The 26131-nt window shown below is 44.6% G+C and overlaps 1 protein-coding gene across 1 annotated transcript; it reads right to left on the reverse strand.

The window, feature by feature from the left end:
• Positions 1-25347, reverse strand: IL17RA (interleukin 17 receptor A). Its single transcript, XM_069003651.1, has 13 exons — positions 25214-25347; positions 16919-16943; positions 14942-15088; positions 13969-14093; positions 12843-12969; positions 11395-11442; positions 11150-11307; positions 9864-9941; positions 9346-9421; positions 9248-9262; positions 7913-8014; positions 6806-6847; positions 1-6199 (listed from the first exon to the last, which is right to left on the reverse strand). The coding sequence occupies exons 1-13, from the start codon at positions 25328-25330 to the stop codon at positions 4698-4700; spliced, it is 2562 nt and encodes an 853-aa protein (XP_068859752.1). The 5' UTR covers positions 25331-25347; the 3' UTR covers positions 1-4697.
• Positions 25348-26131: the final 784 nt, after the last annotated feature.

The following is a 26131-nucleotide window of genomic DNA, read 5'->3' on the forward strand; positions in this document are numbered from 1 at the left end:
CATAGCCAGAAACGCTGGAAAATTTCCTCCAGCCTCCTTCCATGCCTGCTTGAGAGAGCAGAGATGGGGCTAAGCCTGCAAAGTGCCCCCTCTCAAAGAGCAGAGCAGAGCAGAGGACGCTGGCACTGCTGGGGGTGGGATCCATGCTCAGTGAACCTCACTTTTCAGCACAGAAAGCAAAGTGCTGCAGAAGCCCTCGAGGCAGAAGGGCTCTTGAGCTTTGCTGAAAGCCCACGTATCAGCATCCTGTCCTCTGTGTGCATGTGGTTTAGGGTAGGTGGGGAAAAATTGTTAGCAACCTTTCATAGGAACACAGTTTTCTTTGGTTTTAAGCTCCATGAATGTTGGGTGGGGTTAAGGCCTGCTCTTCTGCCTGGCTGCCACTGCTCCTGAAACCAGCCCCATGGAAGCAGGAGCACACAGGCCACGTTCGGAGGAAGGACTTTGCCCCTCCCAGGCTTATATTTTGTTATCTGGGCAAGGCTGCAATAATTGTGAAAAACGACAGTTTCCTGTCGCAAGTCTTTTTTTCAAGCTGTCCTGATGGGAAGGGGAAATCAAGCACGACCAACTGCTACCCAGAGCCCACAGCAGGACTGCAGGCACGGCCCAGACTTCTTCTGCACACACATTCATTCTTTCCTTCAGGGCTTGGGGCTTCAGAGCCTCTGTCCCACCTTCCTTTTCACAGAGTGGGATCAACTGCCTGCTCCGGTGGACTGCTTCAACAAAATGTTTACAGTCTGTTAACTTCCAGCTCCCAGAGGCAGAAGTGGGGCTGCCATGGGGCTCTTCTCCCCCAGCTCTCGGTGGCTGATGGGTTTTAAGGGGCTAGAACAGCCCCTAGAAAAGATGGGTCAATAGTGCTGTTCTGTTCAGAAGTGCAGCTAGGATGGGTGACTGGCTGCTCTCCTCATGCCAAATGGAGAGTTAGCAAAAGCTAGGCTTAACTTTCCCACCAGTGCTTTATTTTTAACCTGAGCCCTTACATGGGCAATTGTGTGAATTTTGGCCAGTGGCCTTTCTCTTCGGTAACTTCTTCTTGTCTGGACAATCTTGGTGCTGTGAGTGACTGTGATTGTAAAACTTGGTACTGTGAACTTTTCCTATGTGATGTGAAATGTGTCGAGGGGATGCTAAGTTCCTGGCCAAAGGAGGTGTAATTACAGGTACATGATGCTTGTACAGGTATTTGTTTCCTTGCACCTTCCTTTTTCAGCATTAAATAGATAGTAGAAGCTCAGAAATAATTATTCAAGAGACAATAAGGTGATACCTGAACCTAGGACTGCTCCATTCTTCAGTCAAACAGCTGAAGGAGAAAAAAAAAAATCCCCAACCAACCAACTTTGCCAAAAAAAAGCTGAAGGAAAAAAAAAAACCAAAACTTTTCATCACCAACTATGTTTTGCTGCTCCTATGGCCAAGTTCCCAACAGCACCAAAGTGCTAACCCCTAATACACTGAAGCGTGAGCATAGCTGAGACATCAAAAGAATCACAGCAGAATTATTAACAAGTCTTACTTCAGTACCCCTTCATAGCCCATAACAAAGTTTGCTGTTTCAACAGTGAGTGCCTTTTTCCAGTTAGGATATTATTGAGAAAAATGGCATATTTGGAATTTATCTGGCCATGGCATATTGAACCCAGTGGCGGTGAACTCACAGTTCAGATTTCATCCGTGGATGAAAAGGTTGCCCGGGACAGATGACCCTGCAAAATGACACTTCTGTTGCATAGAATTCCTTTGTAGAAAAAGTTGTTCTTTGTGGTGCCATGGTTTCTAGGTTGTTAGGACATGTGCTGTTTGGAGAGTGTAAAGCTTTTGTAGTTGGCTATACAGAAGCCCCCTTGCAACTAAAAGGGCAGCTCTGCTGCTCCTGCAATTACTTACTTTGAAAAAACATTTAAAGATCTTCAAGGCCTTGTTTATAAACCTGCTCCTCCTTTTGAATTCCCTCCTCTTTGGTAATCGAGCTCTTGCTTCCATTTAAACCTCTCTGTTTGCAGAAGACAGACGGTGGCACCACGGAAGTGCAAACAATACCTCTCCTGATGCACCTTGCACAACTCCTGTATGTTCTGCCAACATTAAATTGCTGGTCCAGGTCAGTAACACTTTGCTGAACGAAATTGTGCCATACTAAGACACAGGTCCCTTGGGATTCTGTTACGAGCCTCGTAACACAACTCAGTTATTTAGCATTTTATTGCTCTTTGTTTGCTATCCTGACAGAAGAGATGACTACTCCCAGGAGGGGAAATGGAAGTGAGAGATAAGGCCTGTGGCTGATGGACACTTGGCATCCCCCTGGCATTAATCAGAACTTGTATTTTTTAAAAAGCAAGATTGTTAAAATAAAATTAGAAACTTGTGACTGATTTTGCTCCTCTTTTTTTTTTCCTCCTTTGAGTCTTGCTGGGCTATTCAATTTTGTACTGAATAGGGACTAACAGATGCGTTAAAGTTACTTGTTTTCCTCATACTGGATTGCTAAAATAGTGTCTGGATTTTCCCCTCAAACAAACTTTTTGTAAGTGAAAGCAAATTCTAAGAGCTGTAACACCAAGGGAGTTATTTGAGAAGGGAATGACTAAGGCAAGGAAATTCAGATGACACTTCTGAGCTTCCTATTTAAGTGATTTATAGGAATTTATACCACTTGAAAAAGACTCATGGGAAAAAAGAATCAGATTTACATGTTAATTGCTGTAAGATAAAAGAAACTTTTAGAAGTGGGATCATCAAGATGGCAATTACTGACATAATCTGGGAAATGGGTTCTCACTGGAGAAGCACTGAGATCACAGCTGCCTCTTGCTTAGCTCCTGTTGGGTTAGACTGGATTCCTGCTGGAGCAGGAAGGCTCCCAGCCTTAAGTCTGGACGTCTGCAGGCCCTGTCCCTTTGTTATCAAGCTGTCCTAAGAGTCCTGCACAGAAATTACAAACAATTCCTTTACCACCCGTTTGGAAGGGACGTGCCCTTCCCACGGCTGCAGGCCCTCAGCTCTAGCCAGGTCTCTCCATACTGTGCTTTGCAGGAATATTTTGACATTTGTGAGCCAGTTCAGTTCTGGCTCAGTTTTGCCTCAAATTTCTGTAACAAATACTAAGAACTTAACATAACTCAACATAAGGAGTTAGGTAGAACTGAGGACACAGAAGTGTTTAAGTAAATATATCCAAAAAACATTCTTGGTTTTATAATTTAAGGAAAAATATCCCACAGGTTAGACACGAATAAAATTATAAAATATACACAATACAAAATAAATTGCAAGTCAAAAGAAGAGATTCTTTTTTGAGACATTAGATTTAAAAAAAAAAGCTGAGATAAAATTATTGTAAGATTTTTTGACAAGTAAACTTAGATGGACGGGAAGACGACAAAGCAGAAAGGCCTGGATGTATTTCCATCTCACAGGTTGTTACCCAGTGGGCTGCAGAAACAGTGACAAGAAACAGGGTAAATGCCAGCCTCAACTAGTCTGGCACCCAGCCAGTGCTACAGGGGCCAACATGCCACCACTTGCAGGGAATAACTTCTTCTAGTGCATCCAGACTATTCTAAAAAACTGCTGGAACTGACAGAGTTACCATCAGTGCTCCTGGAAGATGAACCCCGCAGTCTGTTCAGTATTTCACTGTGGATAACAACCTGTGCTTGAGCTTAAGCCCACACAAGCACATCTCGCAGTTGTTCTCGCTCAGCCTCCCCTAACTCAGATATAATTTCCACTCTAAAACAGCATCTGCTGAGGCTACACTTTTTTCTCCTCCAAAATAGTCCTTCATTTCCTTGTGTGTCACTATCTATATCTTCAGTTCACATCTTCCTGGTGCTAAGACACCCCAAAGCAAACAGCACTGCAGCAGTGTGTCACAGAATACACCAGACTCCCCTGAGTCTGTGATTCTGTATTCAGCCCCACATTTCTTAAAACTGTGTAACAAACCCAAATTCCATTTTCTGGTCTCTTCTTCCCCCTCCCTGCTGTTGCTGGTTTTCAAGCACACACCTCCCAGTAGGGAGGCAGGGAGACTTATGGAGACTTTCAATTTAAGTGTTTATCCCACGTATTCTCAGTTACTCCACTTGATTTCTGAAATGACCATGGAACTGCAGCTGCAAATGAATGATGAGGGGGAACAAAAAAAACTCCAGGCACATGTATCAACCAGGTAGAGACAGCCCTAATCTAGCTGAAATTTAAGGCACGCATCTTTAACGCAGTATTTACAACCAAATCTTTAAAATATGTATTAAAATGGCAGTGCAAATTTTACCATGTTATCTAAACCTATCTTCTAAACCCTGCCTGTGACTTTTATCCAGTGCAATAGAATCAGCACAGCTGGAGGGCATTGTGAAGGCACGAGTGGATGAGCCATAGTAATTTTTCTGCCATCCATCAGTGAGAATTCAGTGTAATGCCTTTCCCCAAGGAACAGAACCACTGCCTGCTCTTTCACAGGGGTGGCCAACATTCATGGCTTCTTTACACAGAGATTGGAAGCAACACTTCACCTCTGCTGGGCAGTGCTGCATCCCAGCAGCACACAGGAAGATCCCACCACTTAGTCATTTAGAATACAAGGACAAGGATGGTGTTGGAAATGCAGTCTCAGTACTACTCTGCATGGGACCACCTTCCATCCCTCTATTTTGAATAGAGCAGGTCCCAGGCAGAGCCTAACAGTCCTCCAAAGATTGGTCAATGTCCATCACCTCTGCTGGATAGTTCCAGCTGGAGCTCCTCTGAATGTCCTGGAAAAACAGCTGCTTCTGGAGGCTCTTTAGACTGTTCAAGACCTCTGGAGAGAGCTCATGGAAGGCCACCTGTTGTTCCTGATCCTCCTCCTCCTCTTCCTCCTCCTCCTCTAGAAGGTCCTCAGGAGGCAGAGGGGAGCACCTGGAGATGTAGCCCTGGTCTGACTGCACTGACTGTCTTTGGTCATTGCACTGGTCATCAAAGACCAAGTGCTGCTTCTCAGCCTCCCCCTGGCAGAGATACGGCTCTGAAGGAATGACCCTCTGTTGATAAAGAGGGTACATGAGTCCATTCAGATGGTCACTCAGGTCATCTGAGAGGTTTGCAGGACTCTGGTCAGCTACTGCTGAAACCTCAAAGTCCTCGTGGAGGATGAGGTTATTCCTCATTGGAAAGCTCGTCTCCAGGAGAGGAGCTCCTTCCATGCAGTCCTCATTGCTCAGCACATGATGACTGAGAATATTTCTGTCTTCCACAGAAGAGACCGGCTCCACTACCTGAACTCGAGGAACATCCACAGGAAGGACCACAGTCTGGGAATTTGGATCCCCACATGGATTAAGCTGAGGCTGCAGTTTGCAGCCTGTACTTTGGCCTTCATGCATGTGGAGGTTGATGACGTAACAGCAGCTGGGGTCAGGCTCACGTAGGTGCAGCTGGTGTTTCACAATTCCTCCTGGCTCACTCAGCAGTGAATCCACCTGGCTCTCTCTGTTTAGGGAATGCAGCTCTTCATCACTATCCAAGCAGATGGTTTCACTCTCAAACCAGTCTGGGTGCTCAGTCTGCCAGTTCTTGAACTTCTCTATGGCCTCTTTCAGCTTCCTCCCACTGGGGGTATCGATGTAATTCTCGGCCGTGATTTCCTGGATTCGATGGATCCGCCCAGGTTCAAACTTCTCCAAATCCTGAATGCGGAAATAAATATCCTCAAACTTGTCCATCAGTTGGTACCTGGATGTGACATTGAACAGATCAGGTATATCTCTCTCACTACTTATTCCCTCGAAGTAGCAGACTATGTACATTCCAAAACAGGCTGGCCTCTTGAAATCTGGCAGGATCAGATTCAGGGCTGGGGTGAACAGGTCTCCCACTGGCTTTTGCAGATCCTGCTTGAGACACACGGGCTCACTCCCGAGCATGGCCTGCCACTTGGCCTGGGTGCCCCGAGAACACAGGATGATGATCTTTGAAGACAGCTCCTCCATTTCCTTCTTCTGCCGCGTGAGCCAGGGTAGCGGCCCCAGCTCTGAGATGTGGTGGTCCTCCAGCAGATCCAGGGCTACAGCAGTGCCACAGACTGTCATCAGGAACTCGGCAAACTTCAGCACCACGTCCACGTAGAGCAGGTGATCAGCAGAGTACACAATCCAAACCTTCCGGGGCTTCAAGGGCGGCAGGGAGAGCTCGGTGTCTGGTGCTGATGGAAGACAGAAAAGCATTAATTACAGCCACATTCCCCAGCAATTACAGCAATGGGGTGAGTCAGCACTAATCAACATAGCAGGGTATGAATAAAACTTTTAAGTTTTACTGCTGTTTTTGGCAACGTATGTGGACAACATCTCATTGTGTAAATTTAATATGAAAGTACAGACACAGTGAAGCTGTGATCTATAATAATGCCCAGATGATTCACCAACTTCCACCTCACAAAAACACTACACCAGCTTCAAGAGGTTTGCAAATATTGCTGTATTCTCTGGTGGAGAGCTGAGTGCACAACCCCAAACCAATCTCCTATTGCTATGGCCTAGATGATCGGCAAATGTTCTGCTAGTGCAGCCTCAGCTGGGTCAAAAGCCTCACCACATTCCAAAGCAATTACCTCCCATCTGACAAATGTGGCATTTCAAATTCCATATACAAAGCTTCTTTTAGCTAAACAGGAAGATCCTAAGGCTATCTTTTGGTTTCAGGAAGCATCTATAGAGTAGTTAAAGGCTACAAAAGCCCCTTCTAGGCAACTGTGTGAGACCTGCAGAATGCATGACAGGTGCTTGATAAAACACAGGTGGCATCTTACCAGCTTGCAAATCGTTGTGGCTGCACTTCCCTCGCCAGTGTCCTGGAAGAGACAAAGTCACTGTCAGTTCTGAAAACATGAAGTAAGATTAAATGCTTAAAATCACACCACCTTCCACAGCTTAGGTTTAACAAAAATAATAATCTTTCACTGCGTAGGGAGATAAAGCCATAGGGAGGGACAAGCCTAATAAAAAAACATACTGAATGAATAAAGACTCTTCTACAGCCAGTTCTTGCTACATTTTTTCTTTGAGGGGTGACAGAAAGCACTCAAAATGAACTTTCACCATCTCCCCCAAATCCAGGCAGTCTCAAGTAAAGAACCCCCAACTACCTACCTCTCTAAGAGGAGAAGGGGCTTTTCAAAATATGTCTTTTTCTTAAGAAGCTTTTCTGAAGAGGTGACTAAAACGTCCCTAGCAACATCATATAGACAAGTTTGATGTTAAGAAATTTTTCAAAAGATGACCAATTCTCCCTCTTATGTAAAAAGAAAACAAAACAAGCAGTGAGCAACACAGCTTCCCTGTGGTAACTTCCTCATGGCTGCAGCACAGAAGACCAGGAGTTAGCCCTTAAGTACCCAATTTTCCAATGTGCTTGATCTCAATCTCTATGACCTGTATTCTTTTTCCTTCCATTTTAATTTAAAAACCATATCTAATCTCAAAATAGTATAAAATTAATTTTGCAGAGACTCTGAGGATCACGGGGAAAGACTAAAGTGTGGACAAACAGGAAGCTTCTGTTCTGCAACACTCTTATGCAATGCAGGAGAAAAATAACTGCAAAGATATCTGCAGCAATCTGCAGGAAACAAAGAGCTGAACTACAAAATTCCTTTATCCCCTCATGAGCTCTGAAGTGCTATGAACATGGAGTATCAGACAGGATAACCTGTGTAAGGCTGTACTTATCCAGTGGATGGTATTAGGACATTGCAGGTCCTATAATGTAAAACAGAAGAAGGTGTTTTCATAGGCATTATCTCAGTGGCAAGGCATCAGAACAGCAAGGGACAAAACAGCAACAGGAATAGATACAGAAGGAGGAAAAAGTATCCTTTAGCACTGCATTTTCTCTTCCTGCCTGGTATGAGTCTTACCTGCTCGTTTTTTAGTCATGCACAGCACAGCTGTAATGACTGACCCCACCAGTAACACACAGATGCCAGTGATACACCAGTAGAGCCATATCATCATATCATCTGCAAAACAGAAACACTCCTCAGACACTGCCTTACACAAAGAGTTTCACTAGAGAGCAGAAGGTTCTTGAGCAGCACAGGCCAAGGGAGGAGGACCCTGGTTGTGCTGGGTAGACCAGTACTTCCTCCTTATAAAACACAGTCACTTCTCCAAACCCATCCCTGCTCTCATGATGCTGCTATGCACCATAAACCTGCTCCACACAAAGAACCATATGTGCAGCACACTGAAAACACAGATCAAGAACCTTCCTCTAAATAGCAATGTTTACCCAGCTTTGACAGGCATGCCGCCCATGTCCTGCCTGTTCATGTAATCTAGCTCAGAAAATATTTTAAAAAATCACCATTTTGGGTCATGAATTTCAGTTTACAGGTGTTGTTCTTTTTTTTTTTTTTTTTTTTTTAAATCTTGAGCAAAGCAGATCCTTACAGGTGTTGCAGCCAAAAACAAAGATGTCAAATCATTATGTCAAAGTTATCTTGACATTCATAAAAATGAATATATGCAAGCTATTCTCTCCAAAAGCTGCTTTGTATTATGCAAATTTTTTAACACTGAGCAAAGTGACAGAAAGTATTTTATATTAAGACTCTTCTTGTCAAAACTGCTTCTCAAAGAATCCCATGCAAGTGAAGTGTCTCTAAAAAAACTGCTCCAAGGTTCACACTGCATACAAATACTTGCCTCATTAAATCATGGTGAAGTCATTCTTAGCACAATTAATTCTGAACTCAGTGTTACAAGGGGACTGTTAAAGAAATTTTAGACACTGAGCTCTATCTCCATCAGACAGATTTATTGGCACATATTGATTTATGATACTTGGCTGGTTGAGCTCGGTTGGCTCAAAAGAGGGACCCTGAACAAAGAAATCCCTGGGCAATGAAACCCTTATGACCTGAACTCCCCATTCCTCATGTGACAGCCCAGACCAAGAGCATTATTAGGGTCTGAGGTCTCCTTGCTCTTTGTTGGTTTGGTGCTTTGTTACCAAGTGGTTGCCACGTTCTCCACATCCTCTGAGGTTTCAGTGGGAGCTTTGGTGGGTTCCCAATATGGTTGTTACAGTTTGTATACCACCATCCATGGTACTATTTTCAAATAATATAACATTTTCAACAGGGACATTTCCTGCCTGTTGCGTCACTCCCAGGAAGGATCATTTCTTATTCCACACAACAAGAAAAGAGCAGCAAAAAGAGTCTCAGGGTATTGGAAGAACTTCTTACCTGATGGTTCTGTACCTGCAAAAGACAAGAGTTATGTTAAAACTTCAGTTCTCATCTGTAAGACAATGGAATCTAATTTACAGAAAAGTGGTTCTCACTTGGAACTGGTTCACATGGGATGAAAGCAGAGTGTCTCAGACAGTCTGTGCTGCAGTTCGCAAAAAATGGCTGAATCTGCAGTTGAAATGAATTCAGAAAACAGAAGTTACTCTTACAAGAAATTTTGTTCCCTGATTTACTTTCTCCCTGCCTCAACATTCCTTGTATTTTAGCACAGAGACACAGAATTCCCATTTCCCTTCAGAAAACAATATTAATCAAGAATTCTTACACTACACATGAAGAAGACTGTGAGCTCCTGAGGTTGCACATTTGCCATTCTCACTCCCATAATTTCTGACTTGGCAGTCCTATACTAAGGAAAAGCCACTGACTACAGAGAATACCTATATAAAAATTCTTTCAGCCATTCAGCCATAGTATTTCCCTGATGCAGGTAATTACAGATTAGCCAATCTCAGAACAAAATGCTGTGAAAAAAACCCCTAACATTCCTCAGGTGCTCACTGCCTTTTGTTTGTGAAGGAAGGACACAGGGACAACAGTGTGGTCCCACCTGTATTTTGTAGCTGCAGCAAGCTTTTATGTTATTCTCTATTTTGATTGTGACATTCACTTGCTGTTGTAGTCCATCCTGCAGAAATCAGATGCAAGTTAAAAGGGAAGGAAGAAAACTGAATGAAAGAGGAAAAAAAGAAGAGAAGTTGACACGACAACACAGAGGGGTCCAAAGAAGCAGAAGCTGCTATTTTTTTTTCCTTTGAACAGGAAGCCCACAGAGAACAAAATGGGTAAAGGATCTGGCCACCATCACTACAGGTGTCCTGTGTGACAGACATGGTAATACAATTAAAACAGCAGGCTAAGATTGCACAGGTAACAGGAAACAATTAGGGATGTACACTGTATAACTTCAAAGGAGTTGAACTTACAGTTTCTTAACAATGTAGATGTCTTCAGCTTTGTAATATGTAAACATTAACAAGCTTCCTTGTTTAATTAGAAGCAGCTGTCAACACTGCTGCTTCTGACACTAGAACAGGCAAGTAAGTTGCCCTTGCTACCTGCTGTACACAATCAGTATCATGATAATCTGATTTTTCACAGTGATTAGCAGATACAAACTCCAAAATGAGGTGCATTCCCCTCTACCAGGGGAATACTCACACAGCTGTCCCATCTGTGTCAGTAACAAACAGATCAGTGCATGCAGTACTGAGGGTTTTAAGTGTTAAGGAACAGATAGATTAAACAAACTGAATGCCAATATATCTGCCCTCACCCAAGGAAGGGTAGAGAGTGGTTCCAAATATTCAGTATTTCTCCTCCCTCAGATGCCTGAAGGAAAACATTTCTTATATTGGAAGACAGTCTGGACACTTGGAGCTTCTCAGTAACACAGACTGCAAGAACCACAGAAACTGATTCTCAGCTTGAATGAAGCATCTGTTATTAAATCACTTGTTCTTTATCTAAAAAATTTAATTAACACCTTCCTGTGATCATATTTGATAAAGTACTTCAAAGATTTATTGAAACTTTGCACCTCAGTTTTGGTTAGCTTACTGACTCTTAGCTCCCTAGGCACTGGCTTGAAAAAGGTAATAAAGCCCAGATAGTCAGATATCAAATTAGACTTTGCAGATGTTTATAGGCTGCTTCATGCATTATAAAACCTCTTTTTTCATCTTTTATCCACCAAATTCCTCTTTCCAAAGACAATTAAAAATCTATATAAATGATCCCTTGAAAATTGTTGTTCAAACATCCTGCTTTAGCAAGCATTTAAGATGTTTGCCTAAATCCCCAGAGAAGGTATGACTTGGGAAGGCAATTAATTACCCCAGTGAAATCCCGGGTGATCATTTTGCACCTCTTCTCGTTCAGGTAACTGGCCACATGGATTCGGTACTGGGCTGGCTCCATCCATGGGCTGAAGCTCACCAGCACAGTTGCATCATCCAGGCTTTCCCCCCGGATCCTGGGTTCCCACAAGCTACCTGGAAGTGGGGCAGATATTCCCAGGTTTCTCAACTGTCAAATATTCCAAGAGAGCACCCACGTCTAGGCGACTCCAAAATTTTTACCTGTCTTTATACATGGGATGGTTCTTTTCATCAGAGAATCCCTGCAGTCTGCAAGAAAGACCATCAATAGCTAGTCAGAAACATTGTATTTCCATTTAGAAAAAAACCCACATTTTCTTCTCAGAAGCCAGACACCTAACCAAGCTCTCCTAAATGAGTAGGCACCTTTGTTCCAAAGCAGTGGCAAAATTCTGTAGAAGAACAGTATTGGTTTCCAGTGTATAAACCAGTCCCTTCACTGATGTCATGGTGTGTTTTGTTCTTCTTTTTCTTCTCAGAACAGAGAAAATTAACGAGACTAAGAACATGCCACACTTAATAGTGCAGCAGTATCTGAGAACCCTTGCTGCTGTAACACTGGAGCAGAACGGGTCACAATAGTGGAATTAAAACTTCATCTTCATCCCCACACCTCAGCAATAGATTCCTCCAGAGGCATTCTGACACAGGAAAATTAGGAGGCTGGAATCTTTCTTAATCCCAAAACACTCTTCCACATTTCTAAGTCACTTTATTTAACAGATTGGCCCTGCTTTTTGGACTTCCTTCAGAGTCAAATCCAGAGTTACGTATTCAACAGTTAGCAATGTGGGATTTACAACTCTCAGCCTTAAATTATGCCTGTCCTCCAGGGTTTGGACAAAGGAAAAGGAACAACTTCCTTAGACAGTTGAGATAAAACATTGCATATCTCAAATTTCCAACTTTCAAAGTTACCAATTTAAACTTTATAAAGTTTACAAATTTACAATGTCTCCGTAATTCATGTGTAAGCTCCAATCAGCAAAGCTCCCTGCAACTCCTGAGCTTCACACCATGAATTAGGTTTCTGAAGAACAGCGGAGGATAAAAGGCAGGAAGTTCTTAGTGTGAAAAGGCATAAGAAAGGATAAGAGGGCTGAAAATTAAGTGCTCCCTCTCCTTTTCCAGCTTACATTGACTGACACGCTCCACACTTTGCCACTTTATAACTACAAAGTCAGGCTGACAACTATAAGCAAGTTAAGAAAAAAATTAAGAACCAGTTTTCAAGCTCTGTACTAAGCACCAAATATTTATGAAGTAGTTAGTGAAGGCAGAGGGCACTGCAGATGCTCAGCAACCTTGGGGAAAACAATAAAAACTCTTTTAGCAATAGGAAAATTTTGACATATACAAGAAAGGGTCAAGCACTCAGCACTACCAAGTTTCTTGGTAAATTATACCTAGCTGTACCTTTGAAATTGAACTTCACACACCTAAGATTTAATACTAGAAGACAAACCTCTGATTTGGAAATTCTGGCCTGTACTTCCAGCTGCCACAAGCAGAGGGGCAACTTTGAAAGATTCTCAATTAAGTAAAAGCAGCAGTGATGTCAGGCCCACAAACCACCATGTTCCTGCCCCAGGTCCACAAACCACTGCATTCCTAAACTCAAGGCCTAAGTGAACTAAATCACCTCTTACCAGGCATTGTGAGAGACGTGGACTTGCAGTTGTAGTCTCCATTTACCCCCAGTTTGGGCAGGTGATACACGGTCACTTGGTAAGTCTGGCCAGGTTCCACTTCAAAACGGTCAAAAGTGAAATTCCACTGAAAACAAAACACATCCACAAGGACTTTAAAGGACAACGTTGTTCTTTAAAGGCACTGAAATTAACAGCTGACCTGGCCCTGTTCCACTGTGTTCCCTCATCCCCTATAACCCTTTTACTGGAGCTTGACTATAAAAAATTAGAATTCAAGTGTATTAAATATACCCATCCCCCCCTTTGTCTGTCTCAATTGTTCTGTTTGGAATTAGTTTTTTCTTAGGATCTTTGAGCTGATACAACAGTTCTATGCCAAACCACTGTGTGGAGTTTCCACCAAACTACATGCTGAACTGAAAAGAGATTAGAATAAAATATGCAGTTTCAAAATGGAAACTTCAGTCTAGAATGAATTTTGCAGCACTGTGTAAGTGCTAAGCATTTAGAATTGCCTTTATACATATGTACTTCTGTACCTGGCCATTCCATACATATTTTCTTAAATCTGTAACATTTTCTGCATCAGCAATGCTGTGCAAATTCTGGAAGAGCCATTGGTTCCTAGGCCAGTGGTAAGTGGTAAGCTAACTATGGCCAAATTCTGTGTGGTAAGGAATGAACTCCTTACTGTTTATATTGCTTACTGTTGTGGATGCTCAGCACTTTTCTGATGAGTTTCCTAGGAGGAGTGTAAGCTGAAGGACCACCCCCAAGGTTGGTGCTTTCCTCCACAACAAGAGAGTACAAGAAAGAAGTGGAAGCAATAGGAAGAGCCGAGTTTAAAAAGCTGTAATGTCATGCTCTCAAGCAGAATGCAAAACCTCCTACAATTATTTGCTTTAAGCAACATCCAGAGTGATGACACCTGTTAGGCACTAAGAGCAAACAATTCTTAAAACCTGAAGGGTGGGAAGAGTGAAAGAGAAATGACAGCAGATCTCAAGTCCAATACAGACTCTAAGCAGTCCGCACTTTTTAATCAATAACCTTGCCATAAGACAGTGAAAGCAGAAACAAATCCAGGGACTAGAAAACGTAATTTGGAGCCCTTAGCACTCACCCGGCCTCCATCCGGACGGACCTGAAGAGGCAGATTGTTCTGGAAGTCAAACTGGGCACAGATCTGCTGATTGCTGCTCACTTGCATCACGGCGAGCTCCGCCCCTTCCAGACAGCGGATGCTGGCTGCAGGCACAGGGACAGAGGGACATGTTCATCTTTGCCTCTCCTCTGCACATGCAGAGGCTGCAGCCCTCACAGAGAGCCCCACTGTGCCTAGTCTTGCCACAGTCTTGCTCCTCTGAGGTGCTGAGGAGCGCAACACAAAGATAACTGGCCGTGGAAAAGTGGGCATGCAGGGTTGACTAACAGAACTCTCAGCCTAAAGGTTGCCCACATGGCAAAGCTACATCCGTGCAAATGAAGGAGCAAAGGAGAAGGAGACTGCATTCTCCATACACCCTGGCAGCTCCACGGATGCAGTGTCGTGTTCAGCTCTGCCTCTCCAAGCTGCTTGGTGCAGTTTGGGAGCCAAAGCAAACACGCCTTTATTTTGGTACACACGGTCCCAGCGAGAGAGTTTACAACCACAGCTGAGTGACATGACTGGGCTGCCTGAGTCACACCTGCTTCTACACCACCATAGCTAGAGACTGTAACTCTACAGCCCTCAGACACAGGCCCTGCAGAAGGAAGAAATGAATGTGTTCAGTTCTGTCTTAAAGCAGTGCGAAACTTTGGACATGAGTATGCAAGGGAAGCATCATTTACAGACAAAAAAGTCAAAGGTATTTGGAGAGTGAGAAAACCTGACTTATTGGCAGTCATTTAGGCTCCAACAATGAGACAATTATTCCTTTATCAAGGCACACAAAGATGAGATTACACCCGCCAAACAAACAAAATTAAGCAGCCAGCCTGTCAAATTTCAAAGACCTGCTTTCATGACTTGAAGTCATAATTCTCCTCGCTGTCTTTACTAGATCACACCTACTTCATCTGCTCCATGCTCAAATTAAACAACCAGCACTTACCATCCGTGGCCACTTTCCACTCTATCTGAAGCACAGGGAGCAGTTTTCCATCCTGCTGACGGAAAACATCCGAAGAAACGTGGAGACTGCTTGGAGCAGAAGGAGTCCACGCAGGAACCTTCAGCCAGCTCGACTCCATGCAGGTGCCTGTCCAGCAAATGAAAACCACATTTAGAGTGAGGCTGAGGAAGCTCTACTTAATTGCAATTATGGTCTGCTCTTTGGGTCAGGGTTACCGTGAGGGGAAAACTGGGTGACAGACTGCTTCCAGCTCAGAAAGGCAGTTTTCAGCATGGAAAATTTACTCTGTAAACTGCCTGTAATGGTCTGAACTTATTCTTCCTCTTTTCCTTAAAATCCCTTGGTACTTATCACAATCAATGTAGACAGGCTAAACAGGTCAAGTAAGTTTACTCAGTATCTCCTTCAACCTTCTGCTGAAACAGACCTATGCTAGTACTAATTTCCAGCCTTCCAATCATAAGAAATCTGTCAGATACCCAGGGAAATTGTTCCAATAGCTAATTACCTTGGGTCTACAAACTGCTTTTCCTCAAATTTGAATATACATCTGAATTCAGCTTCCAACAACTGCCTGTTATGCCTTGTCTAAATTAATGAGCTCCCTGGACAGAAAAATAAACTATGCTTGTCAACACAGTGTTAGGTCAACTGGTCCTGCAATGTTATCAGAAAGTGAAATCAGGTACAATAGGCATTAGACAGACATGATCTACTTAGGCTTTTGTAAGACATTTGACTTACCAGAGAATGTTAAAAATAGCACAGTCAGCCCCCTCCCCCCGCCCCAGCACCCTTTGGGTCTATTTTGCTGGATCTGTGATGGAATAGTGGAAAGTGGGCAGTATCCCTTCATGTAACAGTATGGTTTTAGGCTTAGAAGTAATTAGACAATCCTCAAATGCTCATTGTACCAAAAAATATCTATAAAAAGCCTGACAAGAATAAAGTACCTTTCAGCAAAGAGTGTACTAAGCACTAAAAAAAAATATATAGATTTCCCCTAGAGCAGAAAAACAAGAGCCATAAGGAAGAATTTAAACCAAATATTCAAATTAGGCAGCATTTTAATGATGGTGCTGCAGTTTGGCTCAGCTGTGTTGTCAAGCTGTATTCCAGTGGCTGTGTGCCAGTGGGAAATATGGTCCAACCTGATCCCACCCAAGCCCTCTCTTGCCAAAGAAGTTTTAAATCTGGTTATTTTCAGCATAGTCGTCTCCCTGATCTGGCAAGTCAAACAGAAACATTACAAAAAACACTACTGGCTACAAAAGCACTTGTGCCAGTATGACACAGGGCTGGGCATCGAGGCAGGAATGAGCCTGCTTAGAACAAGGGCTGCAAGGAAAAGCCAAGGAGCTCTGCAGCACTGCCCAGTTGCCTCCAGGTACCAAATGGACACCCACAGAACATTTTCTGCTTTTTAAGAACGTTACCCGTAATTATATTAAAGTCATTCAGATACATGTCATTGCTAAGACTCGACCCCTTACACTCAATAATTTACACTAATTACTCTCAACTTTACCCCTCTATGTCCCTTTTTAAATTCTAGTTCATAAACTATTTTATCAAGTACTATCATAATGGCTTGTAACAAACATTTACTGGCAAACTTGTCCTAAAATTCCCATTTCTTTAAAAACTGATGATCCCAGCTTTAAATAGAAACAAAAAAAGTTGGGTTGGGTTCTACTCATGCCACTGCCTACCCCCCAAACTCTGTCCCAAAAAAGACAACTTTCCATTCCTCTTCTAGCTGGAGCTTATAATGGATCAAACTGGAAACTCCCAAAGCAAGGCATGATAGCAGTGTTTCCCTTTACAGCCATCTGATTCTAGCAGGAAAAACATGCTGTATGAACCCAGCTATAAAAAGAAGAGAAAAGAAAAAAAAAATAGAAGAAAAGAGCGTGATCTGATGAGAAAACTGCAACAAAGAAAAAAATTACTTACTACTTCTTACGAGACAGTTTAAATCCTGTGGGGGAAAAAAACAAGAATGTTACTCTCAGAATAAAATTGACAGTAACTTGCTTCTGCTCAGTGTTGGGAGAGGGGCAGAAAAAACCACTTCAGTGACACACACAAATTGGAAGAATGAACCACGATGGAAACACTGGACTAAGGTGTTGATCAAAAATCCAGGGACTCAGGGCATGAAACGTGTGCACATCTTACGTGACATCAGTGTCAGAGAATCACAGATTCACCTGGAAAAGACCTCTGAGATCATCTGGTCCAACCTGTGACCAAACGCCATCGTGCCAACTGAGTGCCCGTCCAGTTTCTCCTTGAACACTGGCAGGGATGGTGACTCCACCAGCTCCCTGGGCAGCCTGAGGCAACTCCCTGGCATTCCAATGTCCAATCACCTTTCTGTGAAGAACTTCTTCCTAATGTCCAACCGAAACCTCCTGTGGTGCAGCTTGAGGCTATGTCCTCTTGTCCTGTTGCTGTTGCCTGGGAGCAGAGCCCGACCCCCAGCTGGCTCCAGCCTCCTTTCAGGTACTTGTAGAGAGTGATGAGCTCTCCTCTGAGCTTAAGCCCATCAGCCCAGGAGCACAAGCCCTCTGCAGCAAGGCTTGACACTGAGGGCCATTTTATTTTCAAGCAGTATATTTGAGAGGCAACCCATTAAGGAAAAAACAATTAATCAGAATTAGGCACTTTCTTATCAAGAATAAGGATGCCCTGATCATAAAGAAGCAACTTCAAGTTTTGTGGGCTTCTCCAAGTTATGTTTTGTTGATACTGGAAGACCCCATGGTCACTAGGAAGAAGCATGTCAGCTTGCTTGTTTAGTGTGATGCAAAATCCCAGTGAGAAGGAAGCCTGAAGTCACTGACATATAAATCAAAATGAGGGCTAGGCTTCCTCTCACTCATTTCCTATACCCTGATGAATAAAGCTGGATATTACTGTCATACTATTGCCATCATATAATTCATTTCAGAGGGGGGAAGGCAGTTGGGTTTTTAAACTTTACAACTTCCTGTGGTCAGCTCCAAGTGTATTTGGGGCTTAGCATCCAAGGGTATATTTACATTTTCAGGGATGGGTGCTTGAAAAAGCCAACTGTGACTTTTTGGTAGTGAACATGCATGGCACAAAAAGCTAAAGTCTCATAGACACTGAGCTGACATTACACAGCATCACCTCAACCTCCCTTCCCTTAAGCCCAGCACTGCAGCCTGCCCTGAGCTGGCACCAGGCAGGCACCTGGATATGGCCCGAAAGGGAAGCAAGGTCCAGAATCTGTGAACCAGATCTTCTGCCCTTCTGCTCCTGCTTGGCAACAAACCACCAGCTCTGAAGAGGAAGGTGGGCACTGCTTTTTCATAGCTGTGCTGGCTTTTGTCTACTTATGACAGGACAGAATCACATCCTGCCTTTGGAGCAGTCCTAGCAGAGGCAAAACATCACATCAATTAATAAGCTTTCTGTTTTTTAAGGGAAATACAAAGTATAAAGTTTGGTGAGATCGAGTACCACACAAGCTGAGCTGAGCAACCCATTTCAAACATGGGCAGAGTTCTGCTGACTATGAAGGAAATACTTCAGAGATTAATGCTCACACTTCAGCTCATGTATCTGTGCTCCTGCAAACCTGGAGCGAAAGCAGGAAGATTTGGCATTAAGCTCCTCATGCTTATATAAAAAATAAAACCTGAGAATCTCTTCCAGGCTTTTGCTGCACAAGTCACAACAATACACACAGGTACAAATCCAACCTTCACAAGAAACACATCCACACTCTGCTTACTGCACCACAAATGCTCTCAAGATAGAGGTATACTGAAAAAGATTCAGTGCAACACCCAAGTTGTGTAATGTTAACCAACTTTATGATTGTTTAGGGAACATTTCAATCAGCTCCAAGGATGGAATCTGCCTTATGGGCTACCCTGAACTTCTAAGCATACCCAAATCTATGTGACATTTTGCCTGAGAACTGAACTTTGCTGAAGAATGGTTTCCTCAGCAGCCAGCTAGCCATGTTCTGTTTTCCAAAATGAAATCATCTTTGGTGCCCTGTTAGGACTAAGGCAACATCCCACAGTCAGAACAAATATTTTGGCACATAAATACCAATTTAGTCTGAACTGCACATTCACAATTATACTGGACCTAATTATTGCAGACAAACATACAGATAAATCCTCCACTAAGTATTTAGATCCTGTCATACTTGAAAAAACCGGTTACGAGTACAGTTACCAGAAATGTTATTGCAACTTGGTACATCCCAGAGCAGGTTTCCTTTCCCTCCCTGCCACTGCAGGACACTGCCATGTAGCACCTGCAACCTAAATCCTTCATTATCGGAAAAAAAAAAAAAGAAATGGAAAGCAAGGAAGCAAATGCTGATTAAACCAGACCCAAACTAGCTAACTACAATCACTGAAAAAGAGAACAACATAAATTGTAAATACCGGTATGGAAGACCAGATTAAGCTAAGAAAAAAAATTACTGCTAACACTTCAGACACTTAATCAGACTTTTTAAGGTAAATTATGTGGCCTGACAAAGCCCCTTATGTAAAAAGGTTGCAGTGGTTTTGTCTGAGATGGAGTTAATTTTCTTCACAGCAGCTGCTACGGTGCTTTCCACTGAGGGCAAAGAGCAAGTGGCTGTGTGGGGCCGAGCTGCTCTGGGATGAACCCTCAAGAGGAAACAAAAATAACTGGTTACTACCCATAGGGTTCTTTTCTAATGTAATGATCTCTGTTCAGCCTATCACTTAATATTCAGTCATTTTGTCCTCGTTCTGTTGCAGTTATCAGTAATTATTGTAAATGGAATCACGATAAAGCCCTTATAAAAAAATATAAGGCATTATTAGTCTGAAGAGCAACAACATCTGCTTTCATTTGAGTGCTGGTGTTCTGCTTCTTAGCTCACAACACATGGTTAAGTGAGGAAATGCTGCATTTCCTCTTTTTTGTTTAATGATCAATGTGAATATTGATTCATTACGGCTTAAAAATGGATCCTCTCCTCCTCCAGGTCTATTATTCCAGGTGAAATGCTCACAAGGATGTTCCCAGCTTTGATGAGGCTGTGGTGCCCTTTCTAACATTCATTAAAAACTCCAGAGCTTAACGAGGAGCCATCCATCTGTTGATGAGGATTCAGAACCAACACTTGGTAATTAAAGAATTCAGAATTACATAATAATAATTCAGAATTACACTTGGTAATTAAAGCCTTTCTTACCTTTTCAACGCTGGGTTCTATGGGGAGAAACAACAGTATTTTATCTGGTGCATCACCATTCCCCAGCCCCGCTCAGGGCTTTCAAGGGACTACCTACACGTGTGTTTTTCCTAACCTGTTTACCTGCTGTGCCACCAACTTCTGTATGTGCAGCTGACTATGCTGAAGTGTTTCAAGCTGCCATCAGTTAGTCAAGCATTTAGCAGGTCTACCACAAGAAGAGGGGAAGGATTCTCCCACCACAAGGTAGCCTGCACTAATTAACTTCTCGGCCCACTCCCTTCCCACTCCCCAAAGCACTACAGGGATGACCCAAGAGCTGAAAATGCCTTGAAGAACAACTCATCCACATGGGAAGTCCTCACTATTGGCATAAGGAAGCAAAGATAGGTGAAGACAAAGCCACAGTGCAGGCAGAGGTATAAGAAGCTCGAGGAAAGGCAAGTCCTAGGAAGGCTTTGCCCTGAAAACCATCACCTCTTTTTTGTAGCGTACCCAGGTGAACAGGTCTGGGCTGCAGCTGAGGCCCCACTTTCACACCAAGAAATGTAACTCCAGACAATGACATTCAAAAGTCAGGAAGAAAGTAGAGAAAAAGACAAGTTGGGTTTGCAGCAAAGTAAGTCAACTGGCTACCTCCTCAGCACCTGAGGGAATACTTGTTGGTTTTCCCTTGTAAAGGTCCAACCAACCCAAAATGTTATCTGATGCATTGGCTCATCCAGAGTACATTAACAAAGCTCTGCATAGCACAAGTATTTTACCTGGTTTCCCTACTAGAGTGTGCTGGTTTGGGCTGGAATAGAGTCCATTTTCTTCACAGTAGCTGGTACGGGGCAGTGTTTTGGATTTGGGCTGGAAACAGTGTCGGTAACAGAGAGATGTTTTTGTTATTGCTGAGCAGGGCTTGCACAGGCCTTTGCTGCTGCTGTAATAGCCCTGCCAGCCAGAAGGCTGGGGGTGCAGGAGTCAGGAGTGGACATACCTGGGATTGCTGACCCCAACTACCCACAGGGATATTCCATACCATAAGGCATCAAGCTCAGCATATAAAGTTGGGGGAAGAAAGATGAAGAGGGGGAAGTTCAGAGTGATGGTGCTTGTCCTCAAGAGTCATTGTTATGCATGATGGATCCCTGCTGTCCTGGAGGCAGCTGAACACCTGCCTGCCCATGGGAAGTGGTGAAAAACAACTTGTTTTCCTTTGCTTGCAGGCATGGCTTTTGCTTTACTTATTAAACGGTCTTTATCCGAACCCACAACTTTTCTCACTTTCACCTTTCTGATTCTCTCACCCATCCCACTGGTGGGGGAGTAAGTGAGCAGATGTGTGCATAGCTGTCAGCTGGGGTTAACCACAACAGTCCTTTTTGGCACCCACCAAGGGGCTTGAAGGGTTTGAGATACCAACAGAGCAGACAGGAACGTGCCAGGTCAAATTTATAGATGTTATTCTGGTAGCCATTGACAGGCTCCTGCGCTTGCCATGGGGCTCACCTGTACATGGGAGTCTGGTGCTTGTTAGTGGCTGGTTTTGCTTTCACTGCTTTGCAGTGCTGCTCATCCCACCACTCTGCAGCACCTGGAACATTCTGGTAACAGCAGTGGTGATGCACCTAGGCTGGGAAATGGCCAGAGCACCACTGCTGTACTGGACAGGCTGCAACTCCTGGGTGAACTGGAGCTGAAGGGACTGTGGATGAGTCCATGGTGGAGTGGAGATCCACCTACCTGCCCATAGGAAGTGGTGAATGAACACCTGGCTTCTCTTTGCTTGTGTGTGCAGCTTTTGCTTTCCCTATTAAACTTTATCTCAACCCATGAGTTTTCTCACTTTTACCCTTCTGATTCTCTCCCCCATCCCAGGGGTCAGGGAGTGAGTACGGGGCTGTGTGGGGCTCACTTGCCAACTGGCCCAACAAGCAAAGCTACAGACATGGGAGGCATAAATATGAGAAGAAGATGATTGTGAGGTGATGCTGAAACTATTATCAGCAGGACAGGCACAGTCAACTCTTCATATTTACTTGCTGTATTTTCACAGAAAGCTAAGCAACTGTTTCTTTCAGTCTTTTAAAATGATTTTTGTTTTGCTTTTGACATTAAAAACAACAGACCATACGTTGTGGAGAATCATATGGATCTGAATGAAAAAAACCTGGGAAACTGATTAACAGCACCACCCCATAACAATTCAATTAAAGTAATGGGAGGCAAAGATTTCCCAGCAGGATGCTCTGGTAACTACAAAAAACCACTGTGAGCCGGGCAAGGGTCCAGTTTTCCCTTAAAGAGTGGCTGCTGAATGGGAAGGACTCGGGCTTCCCAAAATCTGCCTTTCACCTTTGAACCATTCTGTGTATCTTCTGAGGCTTGGATGATTTGAAGTTTACTGCAGTTTCCCTTTTCCAACTCCTTAGTAAAAAGGAGCAGAGATCAACACATGAACACATTACAGGAATAAATGCTGAAGGATGATTTGTTTAAGGCTGCTAGGAAGCCAGCATCTTTTACAAAATTGTTTTAATCTTTTAAAGCCTTTTCCTCTACGGTTTCTAACTTTTTGTCTTGCCCTCATATAAATTCTCAGAAAAATCAAATCCAAATTCAAAAGTTAAAGTTTCTTCATAACAATCAGTTCTAAAGTTGTCTTTAGCATATTTTCTTAGTTTTGATCAGTAACCCTTTTTATGATGAAGTTCAGTAGTTTTCATCAGTAATCCTTTTCATGCCAAGGAGTTCAAAATACCTCAACAGCACTCAGTGTGATCATGGTTTATGTTAACATCCTACACAGCAGAAAGATGCCACAGAAGGGAATGAGAGAACACATTTGCAAAGGAGACCAGGGAAAAGTTTTCCTCATATGCACCACCACGGCTCGTCTTCATGAGAGATGCTACACCAATTCTTCTCCAGAGACTTCCACTGAATCAAGCTGGCAAGATAAATTTCAGAGACATGTACAGCTATCCAGCCCCTCAAAGACAGCAGGGTTATAAACACGGCATTCCTCCAGGACACCCAGGCATGCCATGTCTCAAAACTGTTACAGCACAATGACTGAACACAGTGATTTCACACTCGATGGTGAAAAAACAGATGGGTATTTAAGCTGTGGGATGTTTTTGCCCTGCACATAGGAAAAAAGCCACTGCAGATGACAGCTACTGATAGGAACTGTATTTGCAGCTGTGCTATTCAGCCCTACAGCTGAGCACCTTTGATGGAGTAGTGGTGAATGAGGCCCATTAAGTGCATTTGTTGGCATTTTAATAAGATGAGCTGTTAACAAGCATTTAATTTTACTTTCAGGTGTCTACTGACACCATATATGACACTTTCCCTCCACCACTTCATCTCCCAAACAGCCTCTGCCACATGAGAGTTTTGCTGAGGAAGCTGCCATAGCTCACCCTGACCTGCTCCAAAGCTCAGCAACAGCAGCCTGAGCACGGTGGGTTAGACAAGGAAGTGAGTCTCACCCACCCTGCTCAGCAGCAGCTTTGCTTTTGAACCACACCACAGTCACACGTTGGGAGGGTTACTGAATCATCCTCTGAAAACAGTGCAACCCACAGAAAGAGAAGGGGGAACTGTTTTCAACTGTCACAGCTTCAGATGGTGGTGCTTTTTCCTACATGTGTCAGCAGCTTCACAACTGCTTAAAGAGGCTGCTCCCGGGCTTAAGTGGACTTCTTTTTTATAAGTCTATCTGCACTTCAGAAATTGTCTTTTTGACAGAAAAGGCCAGTGTAGCAGCCCTGTACATTCACTGCTCTATGTGCACACCAGAGAGGGAGGCAACAAAACTTCTCTGTGAAAGTTGGTGATGTTCTGGTGAGCCCCTCACCCAGCTACTATGGTCACATTTCCTAAAAATAGAGGTACAGGCAGCAAGACAAAGTCAGTCAGAGCCCAAGCATCCAAGGACTTGCAGAGACTCTTCAACATATTACTGTCAATCTCTGTGACTAACAAGGTTTGGGATATCATGGTTATGTGAGATGCCTAAGCAATACTGTAATTTTCCCTTTGCCAAGGCTTTACATTTTGTAATTCTACAATGTCCAGCCTAAAGTAAAATTGCAGAACTGGTCTGTTTTCTTAGGGTCTCTTTAAATAAGAGAGAAGGCACCAGAGCAGAGGTCAGGTAAAACGGGTAAGGATATAGTCAAACATTAGGAGAGGTGTCAGACTGGACAAAAGATAGAAAATGTGTACAGAAAAAGATTATAGAAGCTTTAATCCCAAAGGACACGTTTTTGTCTACAGCTGTACCTGATTATTTGCCTTTGCCAGACTGCTGAAAGTACACCATGGCATATAAAGCTGTCCAGCTTAGAAGACAGCTGCCCATTTTCCCGTCTCACTGCTATTGTTAACAGAATTAAAAAGCAAAAGTAGATCTCTTCCCCGTACTACGCACTCTTTACATGTATCTGAGACAAAAAAAAAACCTCCAAAAAGCGACCAAGAAAACAAATCCAAAGCAATCCTCAAAAACCACCAGAGAGAGCGACCAGCCAGGAGTTCAGACTCTGGGCTGCCAAAGTTCGCTCAGGCTGGTTGGTTCGCTTTTTACAGAGACACCACATTTGCAGCTCCTGTCTGGCCGGTTTCACAGGGAGAAAACGCAACCAAAATCTAGCTGTTCCAAAACCCCGGGTACATGGAATCTTTATCTCCCCGCGTTCTCCTAAAGAGCCCTCAGCCGCAAGGAGCTAGTTAAAACTTTTAGGACGTTGGGCAACGTCAGTTCTTAGCAAAGACTCACATCCTGCTCCGGGACTCCGGGCGCCTCCAGCACGCCTCAGCCGCGGCCGCTCGGCGGTGCCCGCGACAGGCGCTTCCCGGCAGCCATCCCCCGGCCCGGGCAACCCGGCGGGGCTTGCAGCGCTCCCCGCGCCCAGCCTCCGCCAGGGAGCGAGCGCTCCCGGGATCCCCACACCGCCCGCCCCGCAGCTCCCCCGTCCCAGCCTCCCGGCGCCTCGCGCCCGCCCGGGCCCGGCGCTCCCGGCGCCGCTTACCGGCTGCGAGCAGGTGAAGGGCGGCGCGGCGTCCAGCAGCAGCCGCAGGGCCGTGCCAGCGGGCGGCCAGGGCAGCAGGAGCAGCAGCAGCGACAGCCGCAGCCCCGCGCCCGCCATGGCCCCCGCACCGCCGCCCGGCGCTTCCGGGCTCGGGCCGGGCGGGGCGGCGCCGGCCGCACCTGAGGAGGGGCCGGGGCGGCGCGGAGCGGGGCCCGCCCGCCGTGTGGGGCCGGCGGGAGCGGGGCCGGGCCTGTGCTGGGCCGGGCCGGGCCGCGGGAGCCCCGAACGGCTCCTCCCCGCCGGGGACAGCGCTGTCCGTGGGCAGAGGCTGGGGTTAAAGAGCCAAACCTGCTGCTACCTGGGGGTCGTCTTCCTGTTCGCGAGTCAGCGGGAGGGTCCCGCGGTCTGCGTGCTCATCACAGAATCGCCAGGGCTGGCAGGGACCTCTGGGGATCGTCCTGTCCAACCCCCTGCCCAGGCAGGGTCACCTGGAGCAGGTGACACAGGAACGCGTCCAGGTGGGTTTGGGATGTCTCCAGGGAGGGAGACTCCACGGCCTCCCTGGGCAGCTGTTCCAGGGCTCTGCCAGCCTGAACGTAAAGAAGTTCTTTCTCGTGTTGAGGTGGAGCTCCCAGTGCGCGTCTCTGGCTTTGGGTAAATGCCGTGAGCATCAAAAACTGGCATCAGCAGCGCTTTGCAGCTGCTGAACTAAAAGCATTACAGGTGTGTGCTCTGCTTTTCCAGTTGTGGGGCTGTGCAAACCTGTTACTCGTTCCTGATGCTCACCCCATTTCAGCTGTCTCACAGGTTTCGCGCTGTTTTCACACTGCAGCACACCCACAGCCACTTTCACTTGTTTCTTGCCATTGTTTTCACCTCAAGGTCTCACACAGAGCTGTAACTCAGCCGAGTTTCCAG

Source organism: Aphelocoma coerulescens, chromosome 1A, assembly GCF_041296385.1.
Source record: "Aphelocoma coerulescens isolate FSJ_1873_10779 chromosome 1A, UR_Acoe_1.0, whole genome shotgun sequence".
Lineage (NCBI taxonomy): Eukaryota > Metazoa > Chordata > Aves > Passeriformes > Corvidae > Aphelocoma > Aphelocoma coerulescens.

Excerpts from the sequence above, each read along its gene's own strand:
- IL17RA (XM_069003651.1), bottom strand. The coding sequence starts at position 25,330 with ATGGCGGGCGCGGGGCTGCGGCTGTCGCTGCTGCTGCTCCTGCTGCCC. Across the intron at positions 11,308-11,394 it reads CATCCCATGTATAAAGACAG|GTAGCTTGTGGGAACCCAGG; the intron begins GTAAAAATTTTG and ends CCCCACTTCCAG. Across the intron at positions 6,200-6,805 it reads CCACAACGATTTGCAAGCTG|CACCAGACACCGAGCTCTCC; the intron begins GTAAGATGCCAC and ends GTCTTCCATCAG.